A 17,789-nucleotide genomic window follows, 5' to 3' on the forward strand; every position below is an offset into this window, starting at 1 on the left:
ATCAAGCAGAAATCTTTTGATTGGAAAGATGCTGAAGGAGAAGAATGGAAACTGTGTGGCGTTATCTGAGTTTGACAAATTGAAGAATGACTTTGTTGAGTATAAAGAAAAAATGAGCTCTTTATCGGTGCAGTTAGAAGATATTAAAAAGCAGAAAAAGGAACGAGAAGTTGAAATAGAAGGTCTTGGGAAGAAAATTTCTGATTTGGAGAACGAAAACTTGAAATCTGTCGAAGAGAATGTTCGATCGTGTAAAGAAAATCAAGGCTTGAACGAAAAGGTATCGGCATTATCTTCTGCGAATGATTCCGACAAAAACACCATCAAAGCTATGGATGAGGAGATACATCAGCTGAGGACTAATGTTTTTGAAGCCGAAAGCTTTATTTTTGAACAACATAAGCTGGGTTTCGAGAAGGCTCTTCAACAAGCTGTTGTTGTTGGCTTGCTAGCTTGGATAATGAGTCTGCTTTCATGTTTAGTTCTCTTGGGATATATTTCATTTCGGCCTTATTAAAACATTGCATAATATTTAACACTTTATGACAATATTTCATCAGTAATGGATCTTTTACCTGATACTGTCCCTGCACCTGTCCCACCGAAAGTTGAGAGTCACTTTTGCAAATGACATTTTCAACTCCCATGTCTCTGGCTAATAGTAACCCTGCAACAAGAGCTTCATATTCGGCTTGGTTGTTGGATGTTCTGAACTCAAATCTTAGTGCCATCTCCACCTGGAAGTTATCTGGTCCTTCAAGCACTATTCCTGCTCCGCTGCCTCTTTTGCTTGATGCTCCATCTACATACAATGTCCATTGCTCCTGCTGTGTTGCTGTCGGCATTTGAATAATGAAATCCGCAAGGGATTGGGCTTTGATAGGTCCTCTTGGCTCGTACTTGATTCCATATTCTGATAGCTCCATCGACCACGTCACCATCCTACCTGCAAGTTCTGGTTTTCTCAAAATTTTGGATATTGGATAATCTGTTCTCACAATTATCTGATGATTCTGAAAATATGGCCGAAGACGTCTCGCAGCATACACCAGGGTTAAGGCTACTTTTTCAATTTTGGGATATCTAGTTTCGGCACTCTGTAAGGATCTACTCACAAAATATATTGGTTTTTGCTCTGGGGTTTCTTGTATCAAGGCTGCTCCTATGGCTTCAGCTGAGGTGGCTAGGTAGACTATGATGGGTTGGGTTGACACTGGTTTAACCAAGATTGGTGGTTCGGCCACTATAGTTTTGATTTGAGAAAAGGCTTGCTCACACCGCTCATCCCACTCAAAGGTTTCAGATTTTTTTAGCAAGTTTACTATTGGTTTGGTTTTTTCGGCAAGAATTGGTAGAAATCTTGATAATGAGTTGAGTTTTCCCACTAGTCTTTGTACCTCCTTCAAATTCTTTGGGCTTCCCATCTTCATTATTGCTTCGCACTTGTCAGGCACTAGTACAAAATTTGAAAACAACGACTGTTTATTTAGTGCGGCTTTGCGTTTAAACGCATTTGTAAAAAACGCGGTGGCATTTTTGTAATTAAATTGATTTACAAATGCGGTTCTAGGGTAAGACCGCATTTGTAAATCAATTAAAATGAATTACAACTGCGGTCATACTAAAGACCGCATTTGTAATTCAATTCAGAATGAATTACAAATGCGGTCTTTACTATGACCGCAGTTGTAATTCAATTCAGAATGAATTACAAATGCGGTCTTTACTATGACCGCAGTTGTAATTCATTTTAATTGATTTACAAATGCGGTCTTACCCTAGAACCGCATTTGTAAATCAATTTTACCCTAAAAATAGAAGCGCGCCACTGGTTTTCACTTTCACTTTCGTCTTCTCCGCTCTTCGTTTCAACGTTCTCAGCTCTCTCCGCTTTGCATTGTAAGTTTCAGCTCTCTCTGCTTCAACGTTTGTTTTCGTTTTCGTTTTTGTCATTGTCATTATTCACTTCCTTGGCATTGTCATTTCATTTCCTTACTCGTTTTCTGCATATAGGTGGTTACTGTTCTATTGGTTCTCTGGTTTTTTCTGCTCCGCCACCGCCACTGCTTCCGTCACCGCCACTGCTTCCGCCACCGCCTTCGCCTACGCCTTCGTCTTCGTCTCCGATCACCATCAACCTAAAGGTTGGTGTTGTATTTATTTAATATTTTGAATTTATATTTAAAATTTTGAATTCATATTTAATATTTTGAATTTTTATTTTTCTGTATTATAATATATATTTAATTCATAACTAATATAACTTGGAATGTATATAACTAATAACTAATAATTTATATATTTGTGTGTATTTTGAATTTTTGTATTATATAATTTCTATTTTCTTAAATTTATATTATATATAAATTCTATTTTTGTAATTATTTTTATTTTTTGCACTTTCTCTTTGCATATCTTTCTTTTTTTCCCTGGCATCATTTATTTTTTATAATTGTCACTTTAAACTACTTTTACTTAAATAAAAATGAATATGATATTAATCTTTATGGAATTATAATTCTATAGTGTATTAAACTTTGTTCTAGAATTTTAATTTTAGAAGTGAAATATTTAGTTAGTTGTTAATTACATTTTAATAAAAGTTTTATGTTATGTTAGTTATTGTTACTTTTAGAATAGAAATATCGTGTTTGGATTGAGTCCGGGGGTGTTCGACCCTCGGCAAATGTGTGAGATTGAAGAGAATACTAATTATTAGAAAATCCTAACTATATTCCAGAATATATAATGGATCGAAGTTGGATTAATGCTGTTCGTATAAGTGATGAGTACGAAAGGGGAGTAGAGGAATTTATACAATTTGCGCAGCGTAACGCGATTATTAGTGGTCATGATGGAGCAAAGATCAGGTGTCCGTGCGTTAACTGTTTGAATGGAAGGATACTGGATGTGAATATCATGAGGGAACACCTGCTATGTGATGGGTTTCTTCGATCTTATACAACTTGGACATGGCATGGTGAATTATTAAATTTACCACGTGTTTCCGTAACTGAAGAATATGTGGGTTCTACAATGGATGAAGCAGTACACGATGATGGAGATGATGATCGATTGGAGGACATGATTCGTGATGTGGGAGCTGAGTGTTTTGCAAAAGCGCATGGATATGAAAGTATGTCAAAAGATGCAGAGACTCCTTTGTATCCTGGATCAACTAACTTCACACGGTTGTCGGCGGTGTTAAGATTGATGAATTTGAAGGCAAGAAACGGATGGACTGATAAAAGCTTCACGGAATTGCTCCAGCTGTTGAAGGATATGCTTCCAGAGGGAAATAGTCTACCTAATCGTAATTACGAGGCAAAAAAGATTCTTTGTCCAATGGGTATGGAGTACAAAAAGATACATGCATGTCCTAATGATTGTATATTATACCGGAAAGATTTTGAATTGTTGAAAAGTTGTCCGAGGTGTGGGTTATCACGTTATAAGTTGAAACAAAAAGATGATGATTCTATTGATGACATGGAAAAGCATGGACCCCCAATGAAGGTTATGTGGTATCTTCCCATCATTCCAAGGATGAAGCGTTTGTTTGCAAACCCAGACGATGCTAAGAATCTTAGATGGCATGCAGATGAGAGGAAAGCGTGTCCAATATGCGAAGAAGACACTGCTTCTCAACAATTGAAACATGGAAGGAAAACAGTATATCTTCGGCATCGGAGGTTTCTTAGAAGTCATCATCCTTACCGGAGGTTGAAAAAAGCCTTTAATGGACACCAAGAGGGTAGTGGTCCACCAACTCCATTAACCGGTGTTGAGGTTTACGAAAAGGTAAATAACATAGACCACACCTTCGGCAAGTCCAAAAAAAAGTCATCTGTGACAAATATTTGGAAGAAGAAATCAATCTTCTTTGATCTTCCGTACTGGTCGAGGTTAGAAGTCAGACATTGTATAGATGTAATGCATGTTGAGAAGAATGTGTGTGATAGCTTAATTGGTACACTTCTTAACATTAACGGGAAGACGAAGGATGGTCTAAATGCTCGTTTAGATTTGATTGAGATGAACATACGCGGCGAGTTGGCACCCATACAAATGGGTAAGCGTACATATTTGCCCCCAGCCTGTTACACAATGTCAAAAGATGAAAAAATTAGTTTTTGTCAATGTCTAAAGGGTGTGAAAGTGCCACAAGGACATTCCTCAAATGTGAAGAGTCTAGTGTCAATGCAAGATTTGAAGTTAATTGGGTTGAAGTCTCATGATTGTCACATCTTGATACAACAATTGTTGCCGGTAGCTATCCGTGGGATCTTACCAAAAAATGTTAGACACACCATAACCCGTTTGTGCTCATTCTTCTCTTCCATCTGTTGTAAAGTCATTGATCCCTCAAAACTAGATGAACTTCAAAATGAAATTGTTGTTATCTTGTGTGAATTGGAAATGTTTTTTCCTCCATCTTTTTTTGACATCATGGTTCATCTAGTGGTGCATCTGGTAAGAGAGGTTAGATTGTGTGGACCAGTGTACTTAAGATGGATGTATCCTGTTGAGCGGTATATGAAAATTTTGAAAGGTTATGTGAAAAATCATTATCGTCCAGAGGCTTCAATGATTGAAAGGTACATAGCTGAAGAAAGTATTGAATTTTGTTCAGAGTACATGACAAAAGCAAATCCAATAGGTGTTCCAGCTAATTCATGGCACCACAGGCGTTCTACAAGTAAATGTTTACGTGGTGTGAATATTGTAAGCAAATCTCGATCAGAAGTCTTGCAAGCACATTTGTACATATTGAATAACACATATGAAGTTGTACCTTACATAGAAGCTCATAAAGCCATTGTGAAGGCAAATAACCCAAGACAAGCAGAGAAATGGGTCTTGATGGAACATAATAGAACTTTCATGCCTTGGTTTAAAGATGAAGTGTTCAAGGATTCAACGGCATCAGAGACCTTGACTTGGTTGGCTGCTGGATTGAAGTTTGATGTCATTTCATGTACAGCGTACGAAGTGAATAATTGTATATTTTACACGAAGTCCCTGGATGAAAAGAGTACAGTTCAAAATTCTGGTGTTACTCTTGAAGCCGAGTCAATGCAGTTTTCGACTTCGAAAGATACAAATCCAGTACTTGGATCAATGACATACTATGGGTTTATAGAAGAGATATGGGAGATTGACTACACTAAGTTTTCCGTTCCAGTTTTCAAGTGTAAATGGGTTGATAATAAAAGTGGGGTTAAAATTGATGAATCAGGATTCACACTAGTGGACTTTCGAAAGATAGGGTATCGAGATGAGCCATTTATAATGGTTCAACAAGCATCTCAGGTTTTCTATGTGAAAGATCCTACGTCAGAACATTGGTATGTCGTTTTACACGGGAAAAAACAAGGGGAAGCCATAGATGATATTGAATATGGCGAAACTCGTTCATTCACACCAATGATAACTAATAAAGATGACGATGTACTTGATGATGTACATGCAACCCGTAAAGACCACAGTGAAGGAATTTACATATAAACATTCAACCCACATGCAACATGTAAATAAACATTTATAATTTTATGTATTATTTTTATATGATTTTAATTCGATGCACATTAACTAATGTTTGTTACCTAATTTTTTTAACAGAGACATGGATGACGACCAGACTCCAGTCAGACCTCGATCTGGGCGAGGTAGTAGAGGACCTACTAGATTGAAGCGTCTTGCATTGAGACGTGCTGCTGGTGAGAAGACACATGTTGACATTGACGTCAACACTGGAGTGGCTTTTGGTCCTAAGGCAGATGAGTTTATGAGCTATCTTGGAGTTGTTTCTCGTGAGAGGCTCTCCATTTTGATTAATTCATGGGATGAGGTTTCAGAGGTTGATCGGAACATGCTATGGGAGGATGTTCTGGTAAGCTTTACATTATTATTGTTATCATATAATGCTTTTTAATATTGATTAATTAATTTTAATTTCATGATGTTATTTTGCAGGCAAACTTTGACATTCCTGATGTGGAACCGCTTCGATCAAAGATATTATCCAATATCGCACTTAAATTTCGTACCTTTAAGTCAAGACTGACATCGAGATACATTTTTGGCGACCTTAAAGACGAAAATCCATGTTTAAAGTACCAACATATTGATGAAGAGACATGGCGTCTTTTTAGAGAAAGCCGTGAAAATGAGGCTTGGATGGTAAGTGAAGTAACTTTTTTGTTTATATAACATTAATAAGTTTATCTTATTTACTTCAGTTTGTTTATTTCAATTATGACAGGATCGTCGGAAGAAAGCTCAAGAGATAGCTTTGAAGAATCTTACCCCGCACGTTATGTCTCGTTCGGGGTATAGAAAACTTGAGCAAACACTGATGGTGGAAAAGGAGAAATCTCAACAGGGGACGTATTCTGAGAATGTGGAAACAGGGGTCACTTCTCCTCCACCACCTTTTCGCCATGAAAAATGGAAGAGGGCCCGAATTAAAAAGTCCGGTGCACCAAGTTCCGAGCAATCCGGGGTTATAATCGAAAAAATTGTAAGTTATTTTTGTTATTTTCAATTTTTTTAAAGCATTAATTATATTAATGATTGAAAATATGATTTTTGTGTACTCTTGCAGGATTCCTTGGAATCCGACGGTACATTTGTTGCTGAAGGTCGTCACGATATCCTGGTTGAAGCAATTGGACGACCTGAACACTCTGGTCGTGTTCGTGCCGCTGGACAAGGGGTCGGAATTAAACTTTATTTTGGAGTTTCAGAACGACAGCCATCCTCCTCCTCCAAGAAGGAAACTCAAATGAAGACTAAGTTACGTGAAGAAATAATGGAGGAGATGAGAAAGGAGACTGATTTGATGTGGCTGGAGATGAAAAAGGAGAATGATCGAATGCGACAAGAGTTTCTATCGCAACAAGTTTGTGCTGAGCCGATTGAACCCCTTGTTAGTCCCACTCCCAAGAGCACAAAGGGGAGTTGTGCGGCTCCTCCAACATCAGGGGATGATATCAATGGGCAGACAGAGGATTGTGAGCTACTGGTAGTGGGCGGCAAACTTCCTCGGGTGGTGGCACTTGGAAAAGTCTATAAAAACGCCACCACCTTACATAACGTTCCTCTCTCCCCTGATGTGGCGAAGGTAACTGTTGAAAAAGTACGATTTCCTGATGCTCGTGTTCCACTACCTTCAGATGAGGTAACCACTGTGGCCGATGCATTTCAGACATTCGTTGCCTGACCCAGAGAGCTCATTCGATCTATGCCCGAACCTCATGTAATAATTTCGTTTCATTATATTATTTTTTATTTATATTTATATATTACATATAATTTAATACAAATGTTGTTTATCTTGTAGGAACCTTTTCAGCCACCAACTCCGAAAAAGAAGCGTGAGGTTCCAGTTGACGATCCTATGGCTTCCCTACGTCTCATTGCTAGTCAGATTGGCAATGATCCTTTTCCAGTTCCGTGGGATAATACATTTTTTCAAATCAACACTGAACTGCCACTGATGATTTACAACACAGATTTATCAGAATTTATATCTGGGAACCAGGAGCTCAATATAAGTATAATTCAATTTTTTATGATGTAAGTATCTTTACCTATTATTCAATTTACTTTATGTTAAATTATTATTGATTATGCTTTAACTAAAAACTTGTAGGTTTTTGCATAGAGTCTGTATCACTGAGGGGAAGGAAAATATGTATGGATTCGTAGATCCTGCATATACTAATCCCGTTGGACCAAACTCAACTGAGACTCAAGCATACATCACTAACATCCTGGAAAAAGAGGGAAAACAAATTTATTTATGCCCTTACATTAATGAGTAAGTTTAATTATATGTCATCAATTATTATTATTTCATGTTTTAAATATTTACTAACTCTTTTCAATGATCATATAGGCATCATTGGCAGTTACTTGTCTTATCAATGGTTGATAAGACTGCTGTGTGGTTCTGTTCCCTACACAAGAAGATGCCCACAAAATTTAAGGATATCATTGATACGTAAGTATAGTATAAACTTAACTTTGTATATGTTACTAATTAACCATCTACTAACGAGGTTTTTTGTATTAACCAGTTCATGGCGTGGATATAACATCCTAAAAGGTCGATCCAGTTCAAATAATTTGAACTACATAAGAGTAAAGGTTTGTAATTTTTTTCTTTCTCTATTATCATTGTTTATCAATATACTAACATATTACTTTTTATTGAATTATATAGTGTAATAAACAACCAGGAAGCTATGAGTGTGGCTATTACATTATGCAATGGATGATTACCATTATAAGACTAGGTGTTAAAACTGGTTGGAAGGAGGTATATGTTAAATCATTTTTATAATTCTTGAACATATATATATCTAGAAACTAATTTATGTCAACTTTGCAATGCAGTTATTCACAGAAGAAACACCAATGAGTGAGGAAGGCATTTCATATGTTAGAGATTCTTGGTCCACATACTTCATTAATTTTTATAACTCTAGCATACGTAAACAACATTAGTGGTTTTATTATATGTAATTTGATCACTTGTAAATGTACATTTTGATGATTTCAATTGGTTACTACATTTTTGTATTTGTCTGGCTGGGTTTAATCATTATGCAGGTTATTTAAATATATGGTTTCTGCACAAAACAGGATGTACCAAAAAAAAAAAAACACTATTTACAAATGCGGTCATTTACCAAGACCGCATTTGTAAATAGTGAATTCGCATTTACAAATGCGGTCTTAGTAAATGACCGCATTTGTAAATAGTGATTTATGAATGCGGTTTTTACCAAGACCGCATTCATAAATCCTAAACCCCAAACCCACTCCCTAATTCAGAATAATATACAAATGCGGTTACCTAAAATGACCGCATTTGTAAATGTGATTTATGAATGCGGTCATAGGACCGCATTTGTAAATTCCAGATTTACAAATGCGTGTTGATCAAATGCGGTTCTATGACCGCATTTGTAAATTTAAAATAGCCGCATTTGTTTAACTTATCTGCACTAGTGGGGTTTGCTTCAATGCCTCTGTTTGTCAACATGAAACCTAGAAATTTTCCACCTCTTACCCCAAAAACACATTTTTCTGGATTAAGCCGAATTTCGTATTTTCTTATCTGTGCAAACACCTCCTCAAGGTCTTCCAAGTGTTTCTCTATCTCCCCTGATTTCACAACCATATCATCAACATACACCTCCATATTTTTTCCAATCTGATCCTTAAACACCTTGTCCATCAACCTTTGATATGTTGCTCCAGCATTCTTCAAACCAAAAGGCATGACTTTATAACAATAATTCGCAGTGTCTGTGGTGAAAGCCGTTTTTGGAACATCTGGCTCATACATTTGTATTTGATTATACCCTGAATAGGCATCAAGAAAGCTCATCATCTCTTGTCCAGACGCCCCATCCACTAACCGGTCTATGTTGGGTAGTGGGTATGTATCTTTCGGGCAAGCTTTGTTTAAGTCTGTATAGTCTGTGCACATTCTCCACTTTCCATTTGGTTTTTTGACAAGCACTACATTGGATAACCATGTTGTGTATTGAGCCTCTTTTATGAAACCAGCTTGCATTAACTTCTCGGTTTCTTCTATTGCCGCTTTTCGTCTTTCTTCTCCTAACTTTCTTCTTTTTTGAGAGACCGGTCTTGCTTCTTGACATACAGACAATTTATGACAAACTACTTTCGGATCAATCCCAGGTATATCAGATGGTTTCCAAGCAAACAAATCCTTGTTGTTACGTAACACTGTGATGAATTTACTTAACAACTCTTTGGGCAAACTTCCACTTACATAAGTGCATTGCTTCTCGTCTTGACCCAATACCACAGCTGTGGTCTCTTCTTTTGGCTCTATTCTTTCGTCATTTATTCTTGGGTCCAAGTCGGCCATTGCCACCATTCTTTCAGTATCATGGTTTGCTCTTAAATTCATCTTTAAGCCTGCTGCATAACATTCCCGAGCATCCTTTTGATTGACATAAACCGTTGTTATCTCACCTTTTTCTGTTGGGAACTTCATAGCCAAATGCGGTGTTGAAACTATTGCTCCCAGTTTATTCAAAGAGGATCGTCCTAATAACACATTATATGATGTAGTAGCATCCACCACCAAATATCTGATTTTGATTTTTTTAGTTTTATTGCCTCTTCCAAACGTGGTCATCAAATCAATGTACCCCTTAGTGTTAACTCTCTCTCCCGAAAAGCCAATGATCTGCTCTCGGAAAGGTACTATATCTTCTTCTCTTAAATGTAATCTTTTGAAAGTATCCCAAAACAAGATATCAACTAAGCTCCCCTGATCAACTAAGGTTTTCATAACAGCATATTCGGCTATTTCTACCGTTATCACCATAGGGTCATCGTGATCGGGATCAATCTCTTGAACATCTTCATCTGTGAAAAGCATTGGTGGCAAGGTTCTTCTTTTGAAAATATGATTAATTGTTCTGATGCTTCTCCAATGTTGTTTTCTTGCTGATGAGGATTCCTTTCCTGAAAAACCTCCTGAAATTGTATTTATAAATCCTCTGACCGGCCTACCCAGACTTCGTTCCCTACTCCGCCTTACTGACTGAGTGTTTTGATGATCCCTATCACTTCTTCTTTCTAGCCTTCCATCTCTTCTATCACTTCTTTTTTCAACTCTTTTTTCATCTCTTCTTTCAAATCTTTCAACTCTTCTCTGGCCCATTTCTCCCCCTCTCGATCCTCTCTCAGGACTTAACCTTATTCTCAGATTTCCTCCTTGGACGAAGCGTTTCAACTGTCCAGCTTGAATTAATTCTTCTATTCTATCCTTCAACCCGATGCATTCTTCTGTATGATGGCCATGATTTTTATGATACTCGCAATGCTTGGTATGATCTGCTCTTTCTGGTGTTCGTGCTTTTCGTAGTGGTGGTATTATTTCTGTTGCCATAGCTTCTTGTAAAACTCTAGCTCTGTTTGCATTCAAAGGTGTGTATTGTTGGAATTTTCGGCTTCTGAATTCTTCTCGGGCTCTTCTTGCAGCAGGTGGGTGTTCTCTTTCTATCATCTTCTTTTCACCGCCATCAACCCTTACTTGGTTTCGAAACTCCCTTAATTCTTCCATTTGCATAAATTTTGACGCTCGTTGTCTTAGTTCATCCAAATTGATTGCAGGTTTCTTGCAGAGACTATCGGAAAACGGTCCCGGTTTTAATGTCGTGATCATATGATGCATAGTGACTTCTGGGCTAAGATTTCGGATTCCCAAAGCAACCTTTCCAAAACGTTCCATGAACACTCTTAAGGATTCTCCTTTTTCTTGTCTTATGTTCACTAAGGCGATTGACGTTAAATGATGAGGACGACTAGTTGCAAATTGAGCGCCGAACTTTTCTATCAACGTATCAAAGCAATCTATACTCAAAGGTGGGAGGCGCGTAAACCAACTCAATGCTGCCCCTTTCAGAGTTGTAGGAAATACTCTGCACATAACAGCATCATTCCATGTATACAAGCTGATTTGAGTAGTATATATTGCAATATGCTCATCAGGATCCGTACTCCCGTCGTATTTGTCAATGGTCAAGTTCTTCCAATTGTCAGGCAACGGAGTATCGATTATAACATCATAAAACGGATGTTTTCTAGAGGATGTCCCTGCACAAACCCCAGAGTTTTCAAGCCATCTTCTTCTGGTTTGGGAACTTTCGTTGTGATACAACCTCTCATTCACTTGTATCCTAGGCTGAACAGTTTCGAAAGATGAATTCAAAACCGTTTCCTCTTGTAACTTTCTCCTCATGCATGCATTTTCGGCTCTCAACATACTCAATTCTTCTTCATTATTCTTCTTTAATGTCTCGAATTCTTTTTGTAATTGGACCAACATTGCCATTGGCATGTTAGCACTATCTTCCCGGTCTCCACCTTGTTCTCCTCCTTGACTCATCTTGTCTTTAACCCTTCTCAATTAACCCTCGGCCCCACGGTGGGCGCCAAAATGTTCTTACAACAAGGACCAAGAATACTCGAAAAAGGTTAACAAGACTTAATTTCTTTCCTTGGTGGGAACTCTTGACTTCTTCTCTTGGCTGGTACTCTCGGTTAATGCTCTCGGCTGACACTCTCGTCTTCTCCTCTAAGCTGGTGTTATCGGCTTCTCTTCTAGGCAGGTACTCTCGGCTTCTCTTCTAGGCTGGTGCTCTCGGCTTCTCCTCACGACAGGTGGGGGGTACCTGCAAGTCGCTCTGATGCCAAAGTCAGAAAAGGTTTAATATTCATCAGATAAAATCACTCTTACCTCTTTCTATCTCTGAACTCCTATTTATAGAGTTTCTTTAATGGGCTTTCCCTTTACTCTTGGGCCTTCTTTCTGCACCTTTTTTATTATTTGTGCACCCCTCTTGCAAGTTTTTATCTAATTGGGCTTTTACAACTTTTATATTTTTGTTTTATTCTTTTGTCTTCATTGCTTTCGGTCAAAACCTCTCGGTTTTAACTTAATCATCTTAATTGTTATACTATGTAGTTCTCGGCATGAATCTCTCGGTTTTACCCTATCAGTACAACTTGAAAATTGTGTATTGATATATGGAGTACACAGGTATTTGAAGTGATAGATGAATTGTAGAAGGAGGTTGATGAAAGTGGTGTGTGGCATTTGTGATTACTCTCTAATTGAAATTTTGTTGGGAAATAAAGTAAAAGTAAAAAATGGTGGGGAAGAGAGAGAGAGAGTTGAAGAAAGGGAAGCAAGTGGGTCCAAAAAATGGAGAGGAACGCGGCAATGGAGAAAAGGCGATTGCGCGTCAATCGAGGCTGGTTGGCACCCACAACACTACCAAGCAACATCACTCACCGACTCTCACTTTTCTCACTTTTCATTCTAAATTTCCCAACCAAAATTCAACTTTTAAATACACTGCTCTTTAACCATTTTTCGAATTAAATAAATAAATATTACATTAGTTATAGTCACTAAAATTGCTTTCAATGTAAAAAGGTAGACAGTTTATGAGACAACTTTTATTATCATTAACTATTTAGTTGATTGATTAAATTAATATTAACAATTTATAACATTGTAGTTCATAAACATGCTGTTATTAATTATTATTATTTTTTATCCCTAACCGTTAAACCCATGTAAGAAGGTTTTATAACAATTCTCAGACACCATTTCAACTTATTATTCTAATACTCATAAAAGGAATCACCTCCTGAACGCAAAATCTCACTTTAAAGTGCAATTTTAGTGGACTTAGTCGCAATTTATTAATTTATAATTATCTTTATTAAATGCCACAATCAATCAAATCTGTGTAAATGCTTAATCTTTACAAAAGTCAATTTTTCCTCTCTAATAATTTTTTATTCCTCTAAGTATTTTTAAATATTATTCAATGAATATTTTTAAATAATTTTCGTTCCAGTTGTTAACAACGATGCAGAACTAAAACACTAAAATTAGTGAGAGAACAGATTCTCTCGCGACGGCATGTTTATTTCTGACAATTTTGAGTATTTTGTTACGAAGACAAATTTATGTTATTTTTTTACTGTAATTTATTTATGTACATAGACACGAAACACTGAACACTATAAAATACGAACAAAATTACAAAAATATATAAATTTTTTAAAATATAATATATGAGACACGAATTCACATATTATACAATTATAAATAATATAAATTAATAATCAAATTTATAATATATAAGTATTTTTAGTTTATTTAGTAGAAAGACGTTTTTTTTAAGTATTTGTTTTTTATTTTTATAATTATAATATAAATTTATATAATTAAATTAAATTTTTTTAAAAAATTAATGTAAGTTTTATTTTTAAAATAGTGTTATAATTGTTAAAAATTCAATAAATATTTTTAAATTGTATATATTTTCTACTAATATCAATATTCAAAATATGTATCCGATACCAATACTCCATTTAAAAATATCATAAGAATTTATGTTATCTAACAATGGAATTACTTGCAGATTAACTTTTTTTCTCTAAATATTTTTTTAATAAATAAATAGAATTCTGTGATAAATCGTTCTCCCTCCAAATGCTTTTTTTTTCAAAAATATAAATTAAATGATTCGCGAATCGCGACTGAACACTTAATTGCTAATAATAAAAATTTTAAAATATATTTTATTTATATTGTATGGCTAATTATATATATTTTTTTTACATATTTTCACATTTTCAAATTTTATAAGAATTAATAATTAATATATTAATTGACCATTATACCACTTAAGGAAATATTTGTGAATAATAACAATAAAGTTAAATTATTTGAGCTAAATACTTAAAAAAATATAAATTAAAAATAAGATAAAAGATATTTGAGAATTGAGAACTTAAAGGACTATTTTTTTTTTTAAATTATATAATTTTTTAAATTATAATTAATATCTTAATTTTTTTAAAAGTATTTAATTTAATAATAAATAATATAATTTAAACTTACGTGTCGCAAGATGATATGTTACGAATATGATGTATATCATTCCTTTTCTAAATACTATATATATTTAAAAGTATCACTGTGAACTATGAAATCTGATTAGGTTGACATAATAATATTAATAAATTTATATAATTTGTAAAAGGATTCTCTCAAATATTATTAATAAATTTATATAATTTGTAAAAGGATTGAAACACTCTTAAATATGTAGTTTAATTAATTAATTTTAAGTAATAAATTTCTTTTTATTTATATAATTATTTTTCTTATAATTAAAAATAAAGTATATAATTTTATAAAATTAATATTATGATAAAAAAATGTATTTAAATAGTTAAAAGTTACATTTTATATAATTATTATTAAAATTTAAATTTATGTGTGAATATGGTTTGTAGAAAGAACTTATCCTATTCTATGAAACTTAAAGACACATTTTTATCGAGATAAAAATATACATTACAATAATAACATAGAATAAATAATAACATAGAACAAGTGATAATACTAATGATAATTATAAGCAACACAATTTATTGGGATGCAAATATATTATTGGTTAAATTTTAGATTTGTACTTAATTTTGTATATAAAATATTCAGAATATTTTAATTTAACTTTTATGTATAAATTCTCTTATTTAACACTTGATTTGTAGGAGTACTATAAAAATAATGTTTTTTATAAAAAAATATATGAATGAAAATAATTTTTTATTTAGTATCAGAGCTCCGAGTTTAAGATTTCTTTTTTCTTTCTCTAAATTCTTGAAGATCTTAGCTGGAGAGATATCACACAAATCACTTCTAGTTATAGTTCAATTTCAATAGGTCTTTAACATAGTCATTATCTTAAATGAATCCAACTATGACATGGTCACAATTAATGGATTTGCACATCATAGAGGGCGAGAAGGTGAAGCCTCCAACAAAAGATGAAAAATGGTAAGGTGAAAACCCAAAAGTGAAAAGATAGTTGCTCATGTCCATGAAGGCATAAATCATGCAAATGTGTTTTGCTTACCCACTAGAAGAACCTAAAAAATAAATTTAAAAGTAGAAGTTATATAATTAAAATGACACCTGAATATTTTATTATTGAAATGAAAAGTTTATATAAATAGAAAAATTAGTTATTCAGGTTTTATTTCAAGATAATTGTTATTTCTCAAGAAAAACTTTTATTTTTTTCCTATACCTTCTCTCGAGGTTTCCAACTTCATTATTCATTAGATTGACGATCGAAGGTCACATTTAGACTTCTGACACTGAATAAAGAAAAACTTTTCAATCTAATTTCTATTAAGAGTAAGTTTCCTTATGCTCCTTTTCACTTTGAGTAAGTTTTGAGTTTTCTGTTCACTTAGGTAGATATGTTTTGCATGTAGTCTCCATGGCTTCAGGATTAGTATTTGTTAGTTTAGGTTGCTAATGATATGTTCAGATAATTGATAAGGACTATGCGGTGCGGGTTAGGTTGTCCTTGCTCTCTTTTGGAGTTGAAGCTATTTGTGAATGCTCATTATTCTAATCAAGTAAGGGAAATTGGTTTAAAACCCCGAGTTAGAGGATATGAATGTGAAGGTGACATGGTCACAAGTTCCCAAATTAAGTAAAATAGATTTTATTTGCTTTAAATGTTTAAATTTTAAACAATTTGATAAGTGGATGATTGTTTAGATATAGTTGTGAGATGTGTGAATGTGACATAGTCACAAGTTCCAAATTTATCTTCCAAAGTTTATTTTGTTAAGTAAAATAAATGTTATTTAGTGCAACTGGTTTGAAGTTTAAACAATTTGTAAGTAGTTTATTGTTTAGATTGATTTTGAAATGTATTTTAAAGTTTAACTCTTGGATTTACTTGTCAATTTGTGATTTAAATGAGATATATACTTGTATATATAAATAAAAAACATTATATATTTAGGCTAACTTGCAGTTTTGAGGTGTCATCTTCCTCAAATTCATTCACCAACTCCGTGTCCTTAAGCGAAATGAGGTGTAGTTTTTGGAGTGCTCTTTGCCTCATATCCGCTCAACGACAACCCCTTTTGCTTAAGCGAAATGAAGTGCAATTTTTAGGGTGCTCTCTACCTAAAATTCACTCAGCTTCGGCCTCTTGCGCACAAGCAGAACGAGATACAGTTTTTGAGGTGCTTCCTGCCTCAAATTTGTTCAACGCCACCCCTACGCTCAAGTGAAATAAGGTGTAGTTATTAGGTTCCTCTCTACCTCAAATTCGACGAGTGTCAACTCTTTGGGCTCAAGCGCATCTCCCAAAGCTCAAGCTTCAACTCCTTGAGCTCGAGCCAAATTCCCAACACTAGTCATTTACACAAAGCTACCTCTTATTTATTTAAAGGTTTGTTTGATGGTTGTTTATTTTATTTATTTAAATTATATGTAAAACTTTAACTATACATTTATATGAAACATTGATTTCATGTGTTTGTGTGAATAATTTTTATATTCTCTAACCATTTTAAAAATCTAAATTTTTGTGATTAAATGGTATGTTGATGTGAAAGATGGAATATGAATCTTGTGAAAGTGTGATTGATACATAGTATTTTTAAGAAAGAAAATATCATATTGAGATGTTTAGGTGATGTATTGATTTTGAGACTTTGTGAAAGAGATGATCCAGATTCTCTTGATACATTGGAATAATATAGATGAAGGTGTTCAAGCATTAAGAGTTGAAGGAGATTTCTATGATATATCATGTGGTGCAAAAGAGATTTGTTAAAATATATAGCTTTAAACTAGGGGGGGTGAATTGTTTAAAGAGAGTTTTCGCAATCTATTCGGCCTTGAATGAAATTACTTCGAGAAATCCTTGATTAAGAAATCAGTTTTTCAAAACATAAAGCAAAAGGCACAACACTAGTAAAAACAATCGGTTGTTTTACCGAAACAATCGGTTGTTTATACCAGTTAACAAATATCAAAACTGAATTTAAAGAGTTAGGGATAGAGAGAATGCACATAGATGTTTATACTGGTTCACTCCAAATCCAGAGCTACATCCAGTCTTCTCAGAAACCCTCTAAGGAAATCCACTAAGCAATCACAACTTGATCACTTACACCACAACCAAGAAAGTGACCTTGAATACCTCAAGACACACACTCTTCTTGGCCAACACACCAACACTAAGATTGCTGATCTTGATCCCTCAAGAACACACAGCCAATCTCAGCAAACACAGAAACGAAACTTGTTTCACAAAGTACAAGGATTACACTTGTTACAGAAGATAATCTGAAATCAATACAAGCAGAATCCTATTCCACAAACTTTGATC

The 17,789-nt window shown here is 34.5% G+C and overlaps 3 protein-coding genes across 3 annotated transcripts; 2 read left to right on the top strand and 1 right to left on the bottom strand.

The window, feature by feature from the left end:
- Window positions 1-571: 571 nt before the first annotated feature.
- Window positions 572-12,057, bottom strand: LOC137834135 (uncharacterized). The gene is made up of 4 exons (XM_090302896.1): window positions 10,624-12,057; window positions 9,019-10,551; window positions 667-1,453; window positions 572-593 (listed from the first exon to the last, which is right to left on the bottom strand). Exons 1-4 carry the CDS (start codon window positions 11,942-11,944, stop codon window positions 572-574), a joined length of 3,663 nt encoding a protein of 1,220 aa, XP_090159022.1. The 5' UTR covers window positions 11,945-12,057.
- LOC137835311 (uncharacterized) lies at window positions 5,142-7,225 on the top strand. Its single transcript, XM_068643763.2, has 4 exons — window positions 5,142-5,893; window positions 5,977-6,183; window positions 6,266-6,523; window positions 6,608-7,225. The coding sequence occupies exons 1-4, from the start codon at window positions 5,627-5,629 to the stop codon at window positions 7,223-7,225; spliced, it is 1,350 nt and encodes a 449-aa protein (XP_068499864.1). The 5' UTR covers window positions 5,142-5,626.
- Window positions 7,202-7,829, top strand: LOC150027529 (uncharacterized). The gene is made up of 3 exons (XM_090302294.1): window positions 7,202-7,261; window positions 7,346-7,581; window positions 7,658-7,829. Exons 1-3 carry the CDS (start codon window positions 7,247-7,249, stop codon window positions 7,827-7,829), a joined length of 423 nt encoding a protein of 140 aa, XP_090158420.1. The 5' UTR covers window positions 7,202-7,246.
- Window positions 12,058-17,789: the final 5,732 nt, after the last annotated feature.

The sequence above is a fragment of the Phaseolus vulgaris genome, chromosome 5 (genome assembly GCF_051622355.1).
Source record: "Phaseolus vulgaris cultivar YP4 chromosome 5, ASM5162235v1, whole genome shotgun sequence".
NCBI lineage: Eukaryota > Viridiplantae > Streptophyta > Magnoliopsida > Fabales > Fabaceae > Phaseolus > Phaseolus vulgaris.

Bases quoted from the DNA above. Each gene is read 5' to 3' on its own strand.
- LOC137834135 (XM_090302896.1), bottom strand. From the start codon at position 11,944: ATGAGTCAAGGAGGAGAACAAGGTGGAGACCGGGAAGATAGTGCTAAC. The intron at 1,454-9,018 runs GTGCAGATAAGT...ATTTTGTACTAG, and splicing joins CATTGAAGCAAACCCCACTA to TGCCTGACAAGTGCGAAGCA. The intron at 594-666 runs GTTACTATTAGC...TCGGTGGGACAG, and splicing joins TATGAAGCTCTTGTTGCAGG to GTGCAGGGACAGTATCAGGT.
- LOC137835311 (XM_068643763.2), top strand. From the start codon at position 5,627: ATGGATGACGACCAGACTCCAGTCAGACCTCGATCTGGGCGAGGTAGT. The intron at 5,894-5,976 runs GTAAGCTTTACA...GTTATTTTGCAG, and splicing joins TGCTATGGGAGGATGTTCTG to GCAAACTTTGACATTCCTGA. The intron at 6,524-6,607 runs GTAAGTTATTTT...GTACTCTTGCAG, and splicing joins GGGTTATAATCGAAAAAATT to GATTCCTTGGAATCCGACGG.
- LOC150027529 (XM_090302294.1), top strand. The intron at 7,582-7,657 runs GTAAGTATCTTT...AAAAACTTGTAG, and splicing joins ATAATTCAATTTTTTATGAT to GTTTTTGCATAGAGTCTGTA.